The sequence below is a fragment of the Haemaphysalis longicornis genome, unplaced genomic scaffold, assembly GCF_048455015.1.
Source record: "Haemaphysalis longicornis isolate Haplotype H1 unplaced genomic scaffold, Haemaphysalis longicornis Haplotype H1 scaffold_15, whole genome shotgun sequence".
In the NCBI taxonomy this organism is placed as follows: domain Eukaryota; kingdom Metazoa; phylum Arthropoda; class Arachnida; order Ixodida; family Ixodidae; genus Haemaphysalis; species Haemaphysalis longicornis.
The window spans coordinates 9087484-9105867 of NW_027526257.1; the positions used below are offsets into that span (position 1 = coordinate 9087484).

General features: G+C 45.4%; 1 protein-coding gene across 1 annotated transcript in view; it reads right to left on the bottom strand.

Annotated features, from left to right (window-relative positions):
* Positions 1-7668: 7668 nt before the first annotated feature.
* Positions 7669-18384, bottom strand: part of LOC144165793 (glucose dehydrogenase [FAD, quinone]-like) — a 105482-nt gene continuing 94766 nt past the window's right edge. Inside the window, exons 10-11 of the mRNA XM_077695568.1 lie at positions 16227-16443; positions 7669-8819 (exon numbers count right to left, since the gene is read on the bottom strand). Coding sequence (XP_077551694.1) covers positions 8651-8819; positions 16227-16443 — 386 coding nt within the window. The 3' untranslated portion in view covers positions 7669-8650. The remainder of the gene's footprint in view (positions 8820-16226; positions 16444-18384) is intronic.

Consider the following 18384-nt stretch of genomic DNA (forward strand, 5'->3'; position numbering starts at 1 on the left):
GTAAGAGAACCGTCGAGGAACACATTAGGTGCTCACTCTGCGTGGAGCGGCTAAAGGCGCCTCGCTCATCCGGACCTTCCACTGCGGTGATCTTCAATTTGGACGGGGTGGGCTATCTTATCCGAGGCTTCGGTTCCTGGAATTTGTCTGTGCACTGGAAAGAGTGGCCCAAGCATTCGCAAAACTTACGATATTCTACAAAAACATCGATGGCACTGTTTGTGAGGACGATGCTACCAGCTGCACTGGAAAACAAGCTTTTCAGCAACGACGGCTCAACGGATAGTCATGCGGGGCCAGTGGTTGAGCTCGGGCTGAAGAAGTTCAGCCTACCTTTTTTCACAAATTTTGTGGCGGAGAAAACGGCCCAGAGTGGCAAACAGTGCGTAAAAGCGCCCGTAGCGGCCTGGCGCGAAACGAGACTCGGCTCAAGCACTCCCATAGAACGCCGCTAGCTGGGCAGGTCCAAAGAAAAGTTGGTCGTGATTTTGACTGGATCCTATAAGTACAAACTTGTTTAACGTACGTTGTTTAACACACACGATTGCCTTTGCACGCAGATTTAGTGGTCGTTTGTTTGAAACGCGAATGCCATAGCCCGGGGTTCGTCATCTCGGGCAGAGTGAACGCCAGCGTGGTGAATTCTTCTTTCGCTGTTACACTATTTTCGCGGGATATCGAAGCGCGAAAATATGCTTCTTTGCTTTTAAGTTGTTTCGAACGCTTTAGGTACCCGTTGTGTGTGCGTGTGTGTGTTTGTGCGTGGGAGCCTGTGTGCGCGTGCGTGTGTGAGCGTACGTAAGTGCACGCGCGCGCGCTTGTGTGTGTGTGTGTGTGCATGCGTGCGTGCGACAGCGCGCACGTGCGCGAAAACAGCTTAATACCGATAAGCTCTCGTGTATTGTTTACAGGCGGCCGACTATGATAGTCACATATTCTGTTAGCCTTCCACAGGCACGAATGAATCAATTTTTTTTCGTTTTATTTTAATATGCTTGGGGATTTAAGTACCTACTGCAATCTCACTACCAGATTAGTTCCGGTGAGTGAAAAAATCCGGGTTTTCCGTGATGCCGTTTACCCTGCTATCGACTCTACATGCATATTTTTTCTAAAGACTGTTTCTGAATTTCTTAATATGCTGGGGTAATATTCTGCACATAATTTATTGCATAATATATTAAGGGTATTATTTTTTTCAGTGAGCAGTTAAGGTGATCACAAATATCTGTATGCACCACATCGGCTGTAAGTAAGTTGCTCGGGATATTAGTGAATAAACACATCATGTGGAGAACTACCAATCGTAACTCAGGTAAAGATTGTTATGACATTACGTAGACCACGTCCATTTATGCTTGCCTGGAAGTCCGTCTGTGTGTTTGTATATGCAAGCATGCATCCCAAAAAACGGAACCAGCACGTTCACCCTTCCTATTGCGGAAGATATAGCGATAACCATTTGCACAGTATACACTTGTGATGCTGAAGTATACCACGTCTCTGTTAATAGTATCGCGGTTAAAGTTGTACCAAACGTTTCAAGTAGTATTGCCATGTCATCTACTTTATCTGTCAAAGAGCGCACGTTGAAAGGAGAAAAAAGGAAACGACATACGGGGTATTTTCGTGTTTACTAATGGTTGCATTTCGGTCGGTTGAATACCCATAATTTGGTTCTTGCTCGGAACGCAAGGTATATGTGTTCCGTGTCTTCCAAACAACATGAGGAGATTTTCAGAAATAAAACCGGAAAACGTGTTGCGTTTTGGAACCATGTGTGACTACAAAAAATAACTGCTGTGCAACGAATTCACTTATGCGTCACCCCGGGCATAGTCTACGTCGAAAATTCAAAGGCACCAGTAACTACCCTAAAGGCACCAGTAACTATTTCTTATTTCTATCTTTCTCTTGCATTGGTGTGGGGTAAATATTTTTATTAAATGTCGCACACAGTCTGCGAAGGCCGAGTTTTCGTCCTCTGCACCCGCCCGCGCCAGGGAAAATGACCTTAGGGTACGCGCACCGCAGTGCGACGAAAAATGCGGCCACGCCCCGTTTTCCACTTGCGCTTCCTCCGGGCGATTGGGACGGCTGGAGCAACAGCGTGCCGCAGGTAGCCGATCGCGGTGGCCACGCCTCGGAACAACTAGTTGGTCCCTCAGCCGCATGGGTTTCTCCTTCACGAACAGCTCCCTTTTACTCTCCCCGGTGATAAACATGGCTAATCAGTGGTCCTCGACAAGCGCCAGCCAGCGGCATCAACGACGCGCAACCACTCGTTACCATGTATTTATTTACGCAAATTAAGTGTTACATCAATGAAAGGAACGAAATATGTGCGTTAATATTGCGCGACAGACTGCTGGACGCGCCCGGAACAACGGCGATAATCGAAAATCGTTCGCTATTCTAACCTAATCCGGCCGGAAAAGATGATATGGCCACTCTCAATTCAAAACAAATGCCACTGGCACCCCTCTCTGTTTGCCGAAGTGGAAGGCCAGTGAAGCCGTAGATCTCGGGGCGTTCACGAAGCAACCTAGGTCACACCTGATTGTTATGGGCAACGGCCTCACTTTAGAGGCAGAAGAAGCTGGGGATGACTCATATCACCAAGAGGGGCTATTGCCAGGCTCGTTGTTTTCCGCAGAAAGACGCGGAAAAGAGGCGGACCCGCATGATCACAGGCGGACCCGCAAGAGTACACAGCGCTAACAGCGGCCCAGCAAATGACACTTGGCGATGCCCGCTTAGAAGGGTTTGTAGGCACGGGTAGACAGAGTAGCAGTGATGGCTACATTCCACAGAAGTTTGATTGCAAGTCGCCTGTGATCGGTGCATTGCCGTTCGAATGAGCCGTGATTCCCTAAAGAAAGAAAGGGAGGCTACCGAGAAAATATCAGGCTGAAAAGCCAAAGAAAGAAGGTGAACCGCCACTCTTTGCAGCATTCAAGGCTAAGGTGGCCAGAATCGGCAGAGCAAAACGAAAACTCAGACTTCTGAGGAAAAGAAAGAGGCCGCGTCCTAGCCGTGAGAAAGGCCGAGAGGCACTATGTCAGAAAGGGGAGAAGGAGGTGACTAGGTTCCGCTAGAATTCTCGGAGAGTTAGGGGAAAGGCGTTTACGGGAGAGAGTGTTCACGACCGACGCGTTCGTCATGGTGCGGCGTCCAATGCTTCTCTTCAGTTGAGTACTGTTCCCACGCTATGCGCGTGTTTCCCTTTTCAGTGTCAAAGACCTCCCCCTAACACTGTGCAGTGTACTTTGCAACATATGAGGAGAGCAGGTTGGCATAAGTGGCAGCTGCATTTCCGCAAACTGCATCCGGAAGGGTTTTTTGAGGAAAGAGTAGGTTATTCTCAGGTGTTGAGAAGGCGCTTTCCTCATCGAGTGTGAATCGACAATGGTTGTCCTGTCGAGTTCGCGTCATTTATGCAAGAGCCACGTGTACGTGCCTCCTGTGGGTTAATGCAGGAGGCCTCGGAAAGGAAGCCGCACTTCGGAGAACTCCGCCTCAAGCCCTGTATGGACCTGTTGGTTACCCGCATCATTCCAGCCGAGCCGCCATGAGCCGCTCGTCAACCTTATTCATTGTCTGGAGACAGGGGTGCTGTTGTGAAACCCTTGTTAGATATTTTTAGGGTCGAGCTCCAAAGCCTGCCGTCGGCCGCGTGCCTTCCCTCATCAATGTTCGACAGCCAAGTATGTCCTTGTTGTTTTCGCGGGGAACTCTCCTGACACTGGACAATGCGATTTTCAGAAACCTCGTGGCCCCTCAAGGGCCAGCCGGCCAGCGGTAGTGCTTAAATAGCATCGCTTGGTGCCCCGAACTGCAAGCTTCGGCGGCCTGCCTGCGCATCGTTGTCATGCCCTTTGGTCGCTCGCCCTCTTTTTGTCGGCGTTGCAAATGCTTCGCGTCAAGTCTCCTTCGTCTCCTTGGAACACCCGTCACGTCATCGTGGGGGAAGTAAACTATTAGGAGATGCCGCAACTTGAGAAGCTTGAATTGTATTGATAAAAGTACAATCACAAGCTTGAATTGTATTGATAAAAGTACAATCACAGTCATTTCAGACGCCACTATACCCCGTTGCCCCACCCCCATATGAGAGCATGAGGTATGATTATTTTCCTCCTAATACACGTAAAACGACCACTGGGATTACGATACAAGAAATACATTTTTAGTACACCTGCTCGGTCGACTGTGGCAGCTCTCGAAAGGGAAACAGCCAGAGAACGGCGTCAACAGAGACGACTTTGCGAAGGCTGCTTCTGCGATGTCATGTCTCTGCTTAATTTTTTCTTCCTCCATGCCTGTCGTCTAGACATACTTCTGTTCACCATTTTTAATTTCTCTTGTCCTCGGTCATCGTAATGAACTAGCTGTGTATAGTTTGAACGAAAGCTTCGCCTTCACAAAGTAAAATGCTTCATGATACTTTGGTTAAGATTTTTATTCGTGTTAAAATCCCAGGAAACACCCAGTAGCGTCTTACTGGCCTTTAAATTAAGCCTGGTGAAGAAAGTACTTCCTGCGGTATCGCGGAAGCTACGGAAGCACCACCGGCACGCATCGGTTACTAAATGATCGGTCAGAGCACCGACGCACGAGCCACGACCATTGTTTCGTCACCGACCGAAGCCAACGTCTCGATTCCCTGTGAGAGCAATGTGCCAAAAACAATAACCGCGAAAAGTAATTAGTGTGCGACTAATGAATGTTATTTCAAGGGAAGCGTTGCATCAAGTCGGTTCCCATCATGCCTCTGATTTAGCATATTATTAAAGCAGTTACTGTTATTTATCAACCCTTTCCTAGCAGATGGGTATAACGTACAAAACATTTTAAAATATTTTTGCTTGTGAAACACTCAATTTCATTAAATAAAAAGGAGTTATAATGGCGCTTCTTTCCTAGAATGTTGCATTGCAAAATGCTACAACTGAAAAATTAATAACTCTTTCGTGTTACAACGAGGGCGGTTGAAAGCGGATGTTTCTCGTAAGGGATTCCTTGGTGGTCGTCGGAGTTTGGTCTTTGAATCATTAAGCTATAACGTTGACTCGCACGCAGTTTGGACTTTTGATCGCAGCGGCTCTGAGTTTAACCCTTCTCCAGTCGATTTCGCACCAAGAAAACTTCGGTTCAACCTTTGTCGTGGTAGGGGCAGGAGTTCCTTATCTTTTATATAATTTGACGCGTCCACGCATCCCTCTCCAAATCCAAGTACTTTGACGATGTTGTAAGTTGCAATGGCGTGCAGCTTTGCTCTTTATGTTAAAGTTTATGTGTAAATACTGCGCCAGTTGCGTAAACAGGCAAATAGGTTGGGTTTTTGGCATGGGCAGTGAAATAGTACAACGGATGTGTTCGAGTGTACCAGCTGGCCGACAATGCGAGCGTAGGCTAGGGAGTGCTGCTAGAAAACAAAATCAACAGTATCCTCAGTCGCGCAGGCAGGCTGTTTAACTGCGAGTATAAGCGCAAAAATTGAACAGCAGTGGAATTTAAATGTGTGCTGGGTCCTCAGTGAGTAACATCTTTTTGTGAGTGTACTATGGTACGTTCCTCAGGTACTACGGTTTTCGCGTTAGAAATTGCTAGTTCTACATCGCGTGTTTGCCGTGAATACTTGTGAGTCAGCGTTTCAGCACGTGCGCCTGGAGGACCTTAAATGTTGACATTTGTCTCTGCAACCAATTGTCAATAGTTGTTTTACTCTGCGACGTGAATGGACCTTTCTTGCGCACTGTTTTTCAAAAGAAGTTGTCTAGGGCGCTCCCTGGCTTTTTTCTTACGTCTACGTTTTTTTCCCCTGTGGAGCACCCAGAGGCTATACAAGAAAAGTGTCGCAAACCACCAGGATTACACCTACAAGGTTCACGCTATAGTATTTATTCCGAATGAGCTGGAAAAGAATGTATCATAACCTTTTTGACAGCACATTACCTGTATCGCTTAACAGATCTGTGTAACGTGCAGTGCCAGGAAAACATGTACTGAAAGAGTTAAACGAATTGCGGTTCCACCGTACGTGAAGGTGTTTTTCAAAAAATTTCACGTGGGCGTCGTACCAGCGGAAACTTGTCAAAAAGGTAAAGTTCTGTACCTCCTATGGGGTGTTAATTGCAAACGATGTGAAAACCACACAGTTGAACAAGTTTTCTTTGATTTTTCGGACTGTGTTTTGTCTGAAATATGCTTAACAACTTTGGAAATGAATTTCTCTCTGGGCGCACATGGGATCCGGTTCCTGCCCTTTGATAGTGATGACGGGGTGTCATACAGGTTGTGAGGGTTCTGGCCATGCACGGTATTTTGAAGTCACGTATGGTTATACGCCATCGTAATGCTGAGGCAAAAAGCACTAAAAAATACTTCTCTGATCCCATGCGAACATGACTGAAGTTTGAGGGCTGAGTCGGACCGTCCTAAAATGGCTGCCCGTAAAAGAGGGCCTGATGAATTTCAAACAAAATTACTGCTTTCTGCGAGCAAGATTTGACTTGCAGTTTTATCGTTATACCATTTGTTGGTTATCTGTTCTGTCAATGTATAGAAATACAGAGAACAACGTGTGGGAATGGCTCAACCGGATAGACCTTCGCTTCATAACGCGAGTGACCGAGGTTGAATTCCATCCACGGGAAGCGTTCTGTTTATCGAAGCGCTTTCACGATCATCCTTATCACCAGAGGAAGTTTGTTTTATTACTGTGCGTTTCATGGTGGGCATGGAGGCCTCGTGTAGGACATAGTTTCTCAATGAAAACTTATGTATTACTGTTGACGGGATTCCAGATGCATGCTTTTATTTTGCCCTGTTTTCGTTCACCAATTTATAGTTTAGCCTAATTACTGCGCTAATAATAATTCGGTTGTATCGCAACAAGAACTTATGTTCTTCAAAATCAGTGTTTACGGTTTGAGTATCTAATTTGCATACACCGAATTGAGCACATAACAAAGAAGTTCTTGTGCACCTTCCAAGAAAAACCATTACAGGTATACGGTTCAGGTGTAACCGAAAGACCCGTTGCATCTACTGTTGGTTCTTCTGTTGAATGTTCTGGTCAGCTTAGCGGTCGCGAAGCTTCCTGTGCTCACTCACCATTGCGGGGGGGGGGGAGCCTCCTCTTCGCAACCGCCGGTACCCTTTCCCCTATCTCAAGGCATAACGTAATGCTTGTTCGGCAGTGGCGTAGCCTCCTGCGACGCTCCTGTTTCCCTTTCCCAGTTCGTGCTTTATCATGTTTTTTTTCTTTTCGTCAGAACCCTTCTCTGGCACTGCTGTTTCCACATTCAGGCTTGCGTTCCTGGGCTCCCGCTCCTTTTTGTGCAGCTCAAAGCACGCTCCAAGAAGGAGAAAAGTGAATGCCTTTACCATTAAAAATAGGGTTATTATGGTCCCCACCCGCTAGCATTACATCTAAATTTGACATATACCTTCCTTTGTCCCGAGGAAGAAAAAGAAAATCGCAAATTTTCTAGTGACTGTATTGCAACCGAGAAGAATTGTGTTCGTCTTGTCTCTGCTTCTAAATACCGTCATTGTCTATCCGAAACAGGAATATCATGCGAAGAGGTGAACAGACAGCTGCGTGTGGGAAATTGGTCCCACGGGCAAGTTGTCTTTCGAAAGGCATAAACGTACAAAAAAGAGAGCTTCCGTATTTTTTATTAAGCAACACATAAGTACGTAACTATTAACACCAATTCGTCACTTCAGAAACAACAAACGTAAGAAAATGAAGAATCCGCAATCAGCATCAAATTCAGATGCAATCGAAGAAGTACAGTTCGTGCTTTTCGCACATCCTTACGTGCTAGATCAAAGTGTGACCTGCATTATTGTCAATTTAAAGAAAATACCCTACAAAAACTGCGTTTTTGGGACTGACAGCTGTGTACTGATGCTATACTTCCTGGGAGCCTAATCCCAAATATTTTGAAACGTACTTTGTGAACAGTTGTCCTTTTTCTCAGCAGGACCTAATCCAGGTCGTAACGCACCAGAATAGGTGTTTCCAGGCAGCAGTTGCTGCTAAACATTGGTTAGGGTGCAGTTGGTGCGATCCTTGTATCCAAGGACACAAACCTGCCATGCTTACTGTAGTTAACAGGTAAACGCAGTTGTGTATGTTGTCTTCAGTGTTGCCCATGTTACGGTAGAGGTGCCGCTGTGTCAAGCTGCCGCCGGGTGGCTTTTCCTCTTGCCTTTCATATAATAAAGGACATGAAATAAATGAGGTGAATGAAATCAAATAAATGAGAACCTTAGTTATCAGCTTGTGCGTCCAGTGTAGCCGAAACTAGCACCTAATCCAGCAAAAATGTCGGTTTTTGTTGAGGAGAAAAGCGACCGAGCAGTGTGTGGCCTCTCGCGCAGGGACGGAGTGGGCTTCACTAAGCAGTTAGTGCGGAGGGAAACGTGCGGACGAAACTTGTACGAGAAGTGATAAACGAGACGGAGGGTGAGCATGGGCTTTTCTTTGCCCAGGTGCCAGAAACGCTATCGTCTTCGCTTGCAGCGAAGCAACTAATTCGTTTTCATTTGTTTTAGGGTGACAGGTGCTATCTCGTAGCACTTTTAGCATGACACGCTTGGTTGGAGGTAGTCTTGTTGCCAAGGGTCGGAAAGCTTAAAAAATTGGAATTTTCGAGCCGCCATTTTTCAGCACGGTGTTGTCTTCAATAATCATGGCAGCTGCCTTCTCCGCGATCATATACACGGCCGCGTTTAAGTTGGCGGTTACAATGTGTGGCATGACGGAAGCATCCACAACGCGCAGCGCTTTCAAACCACGAACCCTGCAACAAAGAAAGAAAAAAAAAGACATTACGTTGGATGAAACCAAATCACGTTTCTGAAAGCACTGCCATAACAAATTGCTTAGCACACAGTAAAATAGGAAACCTGAGGCTTTCAGTTGTAAGATGAATATTTCCATATCACCGGTACGTCGAACCTTTATATGGCTAGGCAAAGAAAACTACTACTGTCCCGGATACGCCGAAAACTCCTTTAGCATAACCCCATGCGCATGCACAAAAAACCATGCTTGGACCGGAGGCACAAGTACGGGGAGAGAGATCGGCAGAGTTTATGTACATGACGTTGCAATGCATCACATTTCTGCTTTACGCTCTCACATTGACCGATACAGGTAAGTGGGAACGGCACGTTGAAGGGAGTGAAAATGAATCTGTCGCATCAGACAGCGTGCGCCGCGAGATATTGATTGAAGCATAGCTGAAACAACAACTGCGGGGCGGAGCGGCGGCGGCTCAAGCGGGGAAGGGTTAACGTGGCAATGGCGAAGAGGCAAACACCGGCCTCCTATTACACAGAAATTAGTAGGCCACAAATAACCGCCAACCACACTTTAAAGCTCCACGGCTTAACCCCCCTTACAAAGTGCCTATGCACATTTTCCCCTAAAGTGGTTATTCTGATGGCTGTGTGACACGACAACCATCTTCTCCTCGACACCTTACGACAGTTGCGCTTTAAACGGACACTGAATTGATTTTTAACATTGCGGGATTACAAGCACAAACTGTAGTCTGGAGTATCGAGGCCATGTTTCGACTGTTCTCGTGGCGTTTAGGCGATTTTATTCAGTAGCAAAATCTATTCGAAATGCAGTCCTCTTCTCTGCATCATCCTTGCTCTAATATTGCGACGTTTTGTATGACGTCAAGACGAGAAGGCTTTTCTTGACTGGGCTAGTGCACTGCTCGCCGTCCCTCCGACAGAATCAGTGAGCCCAGAGTTTATTTAGCCTGCCACCACCGGGTCGTCCCAATTCGTTCGCTCTTTTGAAACTAAGCCATAACATGTTTTTGATTGGAAGCATGCACCTTTAGTTTGTCAGTTATCAGACCGTATCAAGCTTTAAGTCCAAGTCGCTCCCCACAAGCGCACATGCGACACTTTACTGACACGTACGCTAGTAGAAACATGTAAGGGCAATCGCAGGCGGCGGGAGAGTAAGTGAAGTTATTACAGATACCAAGAACTAAAATCAACCAAAACATTTATTGTGCAACCTAAAATCAAAGTGCGGGGACTAGCAAAGTGGTCAACAGCATAACCACACATCAGCGAACGCTTTTCCGCCTAAAGAATGCAGTCGATATAAAGGTGAGATATTTGTGGAAACTTAGGTGACACTCACTGCACGAGCGCTATTCAAGAAATGGTAATGTAAGCTGCCTAGAATGCTAAAATAAATAAAAAATTAATTTGGCTATATATTATACACTTTAAATTTCTGACCCCGGCTGCGCTAGCTGATAGAGAAGGTCTGTATCGCTAAGAATACCGTTTTGTAATTTACGAGTTCGAATCCGCGATAGTGCACGTTGTTTTAACTTGACTAATTTCTTCTTCGCCAAAGATACAGGATACACCACTTTTTTTTTGTAACGTTATTTGCTCCACAAGCGAGTTCAAAGAACGCGTGCAGAAGGACACTGACGCGCTGGCGAGTTCTCGTTGGTGTGGGGTTCCAATAAGCACCGACTGCATTCGGGCACGATCCCCAATCAGTCGAACCTTGGCCGGGTACGTATACCCCTCTTAATACACAGGCACGATGCAGGCAAGCTCCAAAGGTGGGGTAATAGGGCATGGCTATTTGAGCGTCTCCGGTGAGGCCGAGGGTGCTCATCCACTGCGCACGCCTCTGCTAGTGATCGTAACGATTCCAAGCCGTGACTATAGGGTAACGTAGCACATTTTACACCTGAAAACATTGCAGCATCATGGTATGCCGATTACTCAGGTATTGAGGATTCCCAGCCAACGATAATTTCGGATACCAAGCATATTGTTACACAGAACCGACACGGAATCAGGTTTGAATTCAAAATTTAGACATCGTCATATCACGTAGCACCTTGTATGGACGTCACTGCCTTATTTGATGCGGCCGAATGATAATTTTTGTCTTTCGGGCTTAACAGAATAAGTACCGCCTTAACGAACTGATAAAATATGAAAACAATGCTTAGTTGAGGCAGTCTCCGCAGTAAAACGAAAACAGGCGCGTGGCAAATCAATTCAGTTGATTTATGTCTTGGCTATAAGGTTCCTACCTCATCATACCAGGGGAAGAAACACGGTGGTGCTCGAGCCGTAAAAGTGCACGCACAGAACGTGACCGCGAGCAGAAACTGAGTAGGGAATGATGGCAAGGCCACCCTGAAGACATCGGAACGCACACCAGAGGCAAAAAGCAGTAGGTTTTGGTTAAAAATACCGGCAAATGCTGTTGTATAAAAAGTAGTCTTGGCGTAATTATTTGAAAGTGAAAAAAGGATGTCCTTCATTCGTAGCCCGAACAAGTAACAATTCAGAAATCCTTTTTTTCTACGTAACAGCTTTCACTTGTCAACATGTGAATGAGCAATCCACACTTTATGGCATCACTTATTAATCACTTGTACATAGGGCATTAGCATAAATTTTCCATCAACTGATTATTCTGATATACTTGTGACCCGAAAACCTGCTGTGTGAGACAAAGAAAATAAAACAATCTTCTGCGCATTGTAACAAACAAGCATAACGGCTCTAAAACTAATAATTATTTTTTTTCAAATTTTATGTCAATCGCGTTGCAATCGCAACTGCGGAAAAACTGTGTTGAGAGGATACGCTCAATACTACAAGAAATAAAGTGCCACACTCAATAGGCTTGAAACAAATGGGGACTTGCAATTTTAGAACGTTTTTGGTCTTTCCAAGAGAAAACCGCCTGACACTGCCTCACAGGGAGTCGGCCTACTTACCTAGAAAAACCAAAGCCTTCCTATCTTGTCTCAACGAGAAAACGCGAGTGGTCGCCTCCAAAGCTTCATGTGTCCTACTATCGCCCCCAAAGACCATGCTGCCAATAGAAAAAGCTCCTGGATTTAGATTTCCAGCTGAGTCTCTTGGCGTTGAGTGCTGGCATATAACCTTCTACACCACACTTCGTTCTCCAGAAGAAAGTGACAGCGCTCCACGTGTATCGCGTTTTGCAACTGTAGCAACGCCGCAAGTATGGCTATTATACGCGGGAACGCCTCTTGATAGCAGGCATACCAACCATGAAGTCGAAAATGCGAGTGCTTTTGTCCCTTCGCCTGTCAATTCTGTCACTTCCTGTCGAGAAACATGAGTACAGGTAGTTATCTGAAAACAGTGTTGAGAGCGAATATGTATCCTCGATGGCCGCTGTGAGTAGTCCGCATGTCCTTCGCTCTCACCGTGGACGCTCTTCCGCCACCACCGTTGTCGTTAGTGCAGTGGCGCCCAGACAAAAACAAACCTTCACTAATGAATACCGAGAAAGAGAGAAGAAACGTCCAATTTAGAGCCTAATGGTGCGGGATCATGAGAGTACTGGTGAGGGGCATCCGCTAGCCGGAGGCCCTGGTCCTTTCTCGCTGGTCGTGCCTTCCCTATCAGCATGCGCTGGGTCAAGAGGTCCGAACTGGACAGCCGGTCCACCCACTGCTCGTACGTGCGACTGGGATGGGATGTGAGGGATGGGAATTGTTTACACTCCCAGACGAGATAGAACAGGGTGCGTGGATGGTGACAAAAGTGGCAGGTACTGTAATATTGGGTGGGGTAGGTATGGTGAAGGAGGGTACAGTGTGGGTAGGAGATGGTCTGTACCCCGGAGTGTGGTCACTTCGCCTCTGTAAAGGTGGTAGTTGGGTGGCAGGAACCGTTGACGCTCGTGTCTGAAGTGAGAGAGAATGTCCGCGGAGCCATTAAGTGTATGGGAGGTCTTCTCCGTGTCTTGGCTCACTTCGGAAATGTCCCGGAGAATGTGTACTCGGCCAGCGGCGTGTGCCGCCTCATGTCCGTCAAACGACTCGTCTCCAGGTGGCCAAACGATATGAATGTCGCGAAGCGGCGCGTTGGTATTATGGATCTGAAGGTTGAAGGGTGATATGCTAACGAACTGGTATTTGAGGAGTGCTAATTGGGAGTTCGTAATGACTGCAATGTATTCGCTGTTTTGTTACGGCTGCTAGGGCGATGGGGATTTCCTCTGCAGGGCTTGTAGAGGTGGTACATATATTGGCGGCTGTGACTTCGGTTGCCTGGTGGACCATAGCCGTGACTGCGTGGCGGGTTTGCGGTTGTAGCGCGCGCTGTCCGTATAGCGTGTCGTAGAATTCCCTGCGTGCTAACCGCATCGACCCGTGCTTTCGGAACAATTCCGGAACAAAGGTTATTAACAGCAGGAACTGGCGGTTGCGGTGATTGCTTTGATCGCTACGTCCTACGTACGAGTCGCACTAAACTTACTAATCTAAAGAATTGTTGAAGGCCGCAATGCTGATGAGGAAACGAGATGCCCAAAGTTACGTCAAGGGTAACAAGGGTACTTCCGTTTTGGAATTGATGTGCTAATTAAAAGATGCAATTTCAGAATAACTTTCTATCGAAATCATCTTACGGTAACTGTAGGATAGGTATCCGAAGCAATACCGCAAGTTGGGCTAGTTGGTGCATGATATCGAAAAACTTCAAAGCGCACAAAAAACGCGGTCAAAGAGGAGGGACACACGTACGCGCTTACTTGCAACTAGCGGTTTTATTGAAAAAACAAATTTATACATGAACACAAAACAGTTTAAACAAACGTTGTGCCGATTTGAGTGTGTTCCTTCCCATGGAGAGTAATGGATGATTTCCTTATACACTTGTCATTATGGTCCTTGATAAAGTATGCCTCTACCAATTCCCTGACAGTCTGATCATTATTCCTGTAGAGCACCTCTGTGTCACCAAACAACGGGTGACACTTACACTTTTGGCAATGAGCAGGCAAATTGGCGCCTGTATAATTTTTTACCGTTGACGCATGCCCATTCAAACGAATGTTTAGACAGCGTCCAGGTTAGCCCACGTACACAGACTTGCATGATAACAGGAGTCTGTAAACGACGCCAATCGCACGACGAACAAAAGGCTGCGTATGGGTGACGTCACACTCGTTCCTCTTTTTCCTAGGCCTGTCCTTGCTCTTAACAATGCGGCAGAGACTCCCCACTTTTGTTTTTGTGTTTTTTCAATAAAACCGGTAGTTGCGAGTAAGCGCGTGTGTGTGTGTCCCTCCTCTTTGTCCCCGTTTTTTTGTGCGCTTTGAAGTTTTTCGATAGGTATGCAAACACAGGTAGGTTACACCTCTAACATCTTCATTAACAGCCACTGCAGAGTGAATGGCTATCCCATCGACCTCCCACGCCAATGTCGGGCGCTGAAAAAGTCCATTCTTTGCCTCCAAGTTTTCTTATTTTGTCTCTGCGTCGGGTTATCGGCATCCGCCGTCTTTTGGACCCGTCTCACGGTATCCACTGTTACCCTGTTGGTGAACCGGCTGTCATTTCACCTAAATACGTTGCCAGCATAACTGCGTTTATTTTTCCTAATTTAAACTATAAAATACTCAACTACCGTTTGTTCTATGATCCAGGACGCTCGTTTTCATTGTCTTAACGTTGCTCCTCTTATGTTTTCCGATGGCCCGCTTAGCCAACCTCAGCTTGCTTTCAAGTTTTTGATTAGGACCCAAAGTTTTAATTCCATAGGTCAGCACCGGCAAGACGCATAAGTCATCCATTGTTCTTTTCAATGGCAGACGTTGCTTCCACTCATGATCTGGAATTGTTTGAGAGGTCACCCCAGCCCTTACGTATTCTGCAGCAGATTATTTTTTTTTGTACGATCCGAGGGCGAATTTGTAAATGCGTGTTTTACGAAAATATTGTAAGAAGAAACTGATGGTTAAGGGCGCAAAGGCGTGTTGGATAAACACGGAGACATTTAAACAAACAAATTCAGGACGCAGGGTAGAGTTTGCCTACGCAGGAGCTGTGGCGCGTAGGTTTCTGGCGCACGGAGTCGAAGTGACATTTAAACAGGAATGCGCATGTCATAGTTAAGGGCATATAGTTATCCCGATAAGTAGATTTTGTAGACACATGGCACACTGCGTCGATATTACAGAGTGGCTCAATACTGCCGTGTTGACTGACTAAAGCGAACTATTTCTCAGGGGGACATATGGTGTGCTGTCAGAAAACTAATGCATCGATAATGGACAGGTTGGTCGACAAAAAAGCTGTGAAAAGATCTTCGGACACACGGTGCAGGCGTCACACCTGGCATACATTGTGCAAAACGGTTACTTGAAAATCGCCAAACGAATGGTTCTAGATGGGAATAGACGCACCGATCATAAGGAAAGAGTACGATGGCTTACCTTTATCTCATATACAACGTATTGTAGATAGATATTGTTCGTAAATCCGTTTACTTAGTGTGCAAAAAATCGTCGCATAGGTTTGTTCTACGTTGGCTATTTGGTTCTTTTAAAGTTAACGCTTAATTGACGCAATTTTAGAGACGGTTCGATGCACTTTTCATATCAAAAGCTTTAGCACTAATCTCAACTTTCTGTGTTAACAGATGGTAAAGATTTTTCGCTTAACTGCAGTAAGGGTAATAGCTGCTAACAAAAGTTATTGGTGTTTACAAAACTACAAAAAAGCAAAACTTCAGGTTTGGATTGTTGTGATTTGAGCTCAGAGAAGCCTCTGCATCGTTTAGTTTTGAAAAGACGCACATGCCGAATACATTACGCAATGAAAACCGAAACATCAATTTAGGTCAATGAACCATAACTGACCGTGCTCGTGCTTGCTCTAGTATCGTGCATTTGTTTGTGACTAAGTGTTTGGCAAGTTACAAGCGCAAATTTTTAGCAGGTTGTACCTTCGTCGTATAGTGGTACCGGTGAGAAAATATAGAAATTATGATTTGCCTCGAACGAAGGAATGAAAATTACGTGAATGAAAAGCACAAGGAGGATACCAGAGTTGTTCTTTAAATGGTCAAATTAAAAGCAATTCACTATACATTAAATGTTTCTGTTTTCTAATAGGAATCTGCACGTTCGTTGATAAGAAATGTCGCCAATCCTAAACAAAAAAAATTATCCCACTACGTGCAACCTTCGACGCCAGTTTCTTTTTACGCTTGCCGTATAAGATTCTGCGTAATTCGTTCGTGGTGATAAAACAGTACATAATCAACAATTGTTGTTTCAGACTGCAGTGAGAGCAAACGCTGTTATCCCAACAAGTGTGGCATTGGCGGAACAAAATGAAGGTGAACTCCACACAATTTCTGGAGAGAAAACAAACCTTAGTCGGGTGTCCAGTACAGAGGCTGGTCCTGATCCCATGGGAACGGTACAGCACATGTGCCATCCCGTGCTCGACAAGTGCTGCGCCACGCACGCCAGGTAGTGATGACTCCACATGGTGAAGTGACTGCACGGCGGCAACGGTACATCCCAGAGTCGCGTGCCAAGCCTCGAGAATGCCCGTGTCTTCAAAATTTGAATGCTCAGTTGCATCGCTGCAAAAAAAAAACGTAATTTCGTTTAGGGTAACAAGGATGCTACGAACAATTGCAGTGGCGAAACCAATTTATTTAGGGAGGAGGTTTGTGGGCTAGAGCTTAGAATAGGGCGTTTCCAAATATTAACAATGAGAACATTGGTGATACATGTAAATGAGGACACAATCAAGTTCATATTAGTCGCCATCAACCATGTGGGTTTCGTATGATTCCACTTCTGACGAAGACTGCGTAAGGTGCTGCCAACTCTGCTCAAATTCAACGACCATCCACCGACGCAAGCCTCAGCAATAGAGAACGTAGAGGGTATCGACGTTCTCCCAAAACCACAACCGTTCATCGGAACCCGAGACTCAAACATTTAAAAAAATAATCTCCCGAAAGCCGACCATTCCAACTTAGAATTCCAGGCATGGGGCAGTTATCGAATAACATTAAGTGTAGCTACAGGAAATCAAGATGCACCACTTTCCGAAGCCACAAGTAGTTCTTCTACCGTTTCATAACAGCAAAGTCACAATTGTTAGCACTATCAGCTTCTAACAACTATGCTACCAAGCTTAACATCCACCTTTATGGAATATGTTTCTTCTTAGGTTCAAATACTCTAAAGAAAACTGATCTCTAAGAGGGGAGGTCCAATTTTAGTAGAATATATAAAGTTAATTTTACTCCGGCGTGTGTTTCTTTTGTTGCCCGAAGAAGTGCATTATTCCCGTCTGTGAAAAAGGGGAGCCATTTTCTAACACTGCGGCAACTGAGCACGCGAAGAACGCCAGCCTTGAGCGGAATAGCAGAATTTTCTCTCCTATTGCTCGCGTTTTTTTTTAATTTGTAACTTGTTTGCAAAGAAGTTGGTGTAAAATGAGTAAACACATTCAGCAGCCCGCCAACATTGCGCTATGAGCTTTCAACGTTGCACACATCAACGTTACACACATATTGAGGTGTAAAGTTGCCATCCTGACCCACAAGTCCACGTGCTAGGAGTTTGATGTCCTTAGCACATCTTAAATATCAATATCTTAGGCATAAACATTGAAATTTTGGCGTGTCTTCGAGGTCCAACGTCATCATCTGGCACCTATTTGCTAACCTATTTACTGTACTCAAAGTACCTCAGATTGAAAATACGGGTTGACGTCGTAAGATCTCTTACCCAAAAGGTAGCCTAAGCTCTAGCACTCCGGGACATACCCGAAAGTTGCTGCTATTACTCTGGCTAATTGTCAAATGCCCACGTTGTTTCCCACACACGCAGCAGTGCAACTGTATTATCAAAACTTTTTTGCTATATCACCCCGTGCTGCTAAACGCACTGATAACGGGCCCCCAAAATGAATGAATCAATTATTCACCTACGATAGGTACCCCAGACACCAACAAGGCATATGTGCCAGATATTGCATTGTGTATCGGTTCTCAAACTATAAAAGGCCAGAAAAGTATTACACACACAGAGAAGAACACATGCCCGCAATTGGGTATAGACCAACGCTTTATAAGCGCAAATATAGGCTGCTTTACACTATAATTTACGGCTGGCTCAAAGAAGACGCCGATTGAAAGCATTTCTAAACCATGCCACGCGCTTTCCCGTAACTGCCATACATGAAATAAAACCGAATTTTATATTATACTGGTAAGGCAATGCAAGAAACTATCGCCATGTTTGGATAACATTTATGCACACACCTTCATTTTGCATAAGTACGCCTTGTCTGCAACAGACCTAATGATTCGTGTTCGCCAAAAATATTGGAATGTATATAAACTCTCTCAGACACTATTCGTAGTAGGGTTATTCGATACGATTGTATCTATTCACCCCGTTCCACCACGTATTGGTGCCCTATTATTTTCGCGAATATATGTTCTCCTGTTATAATATTGGCCCTAAAAGCGGTACTCAAAAATTTATCGTTCTCACAACGTGCA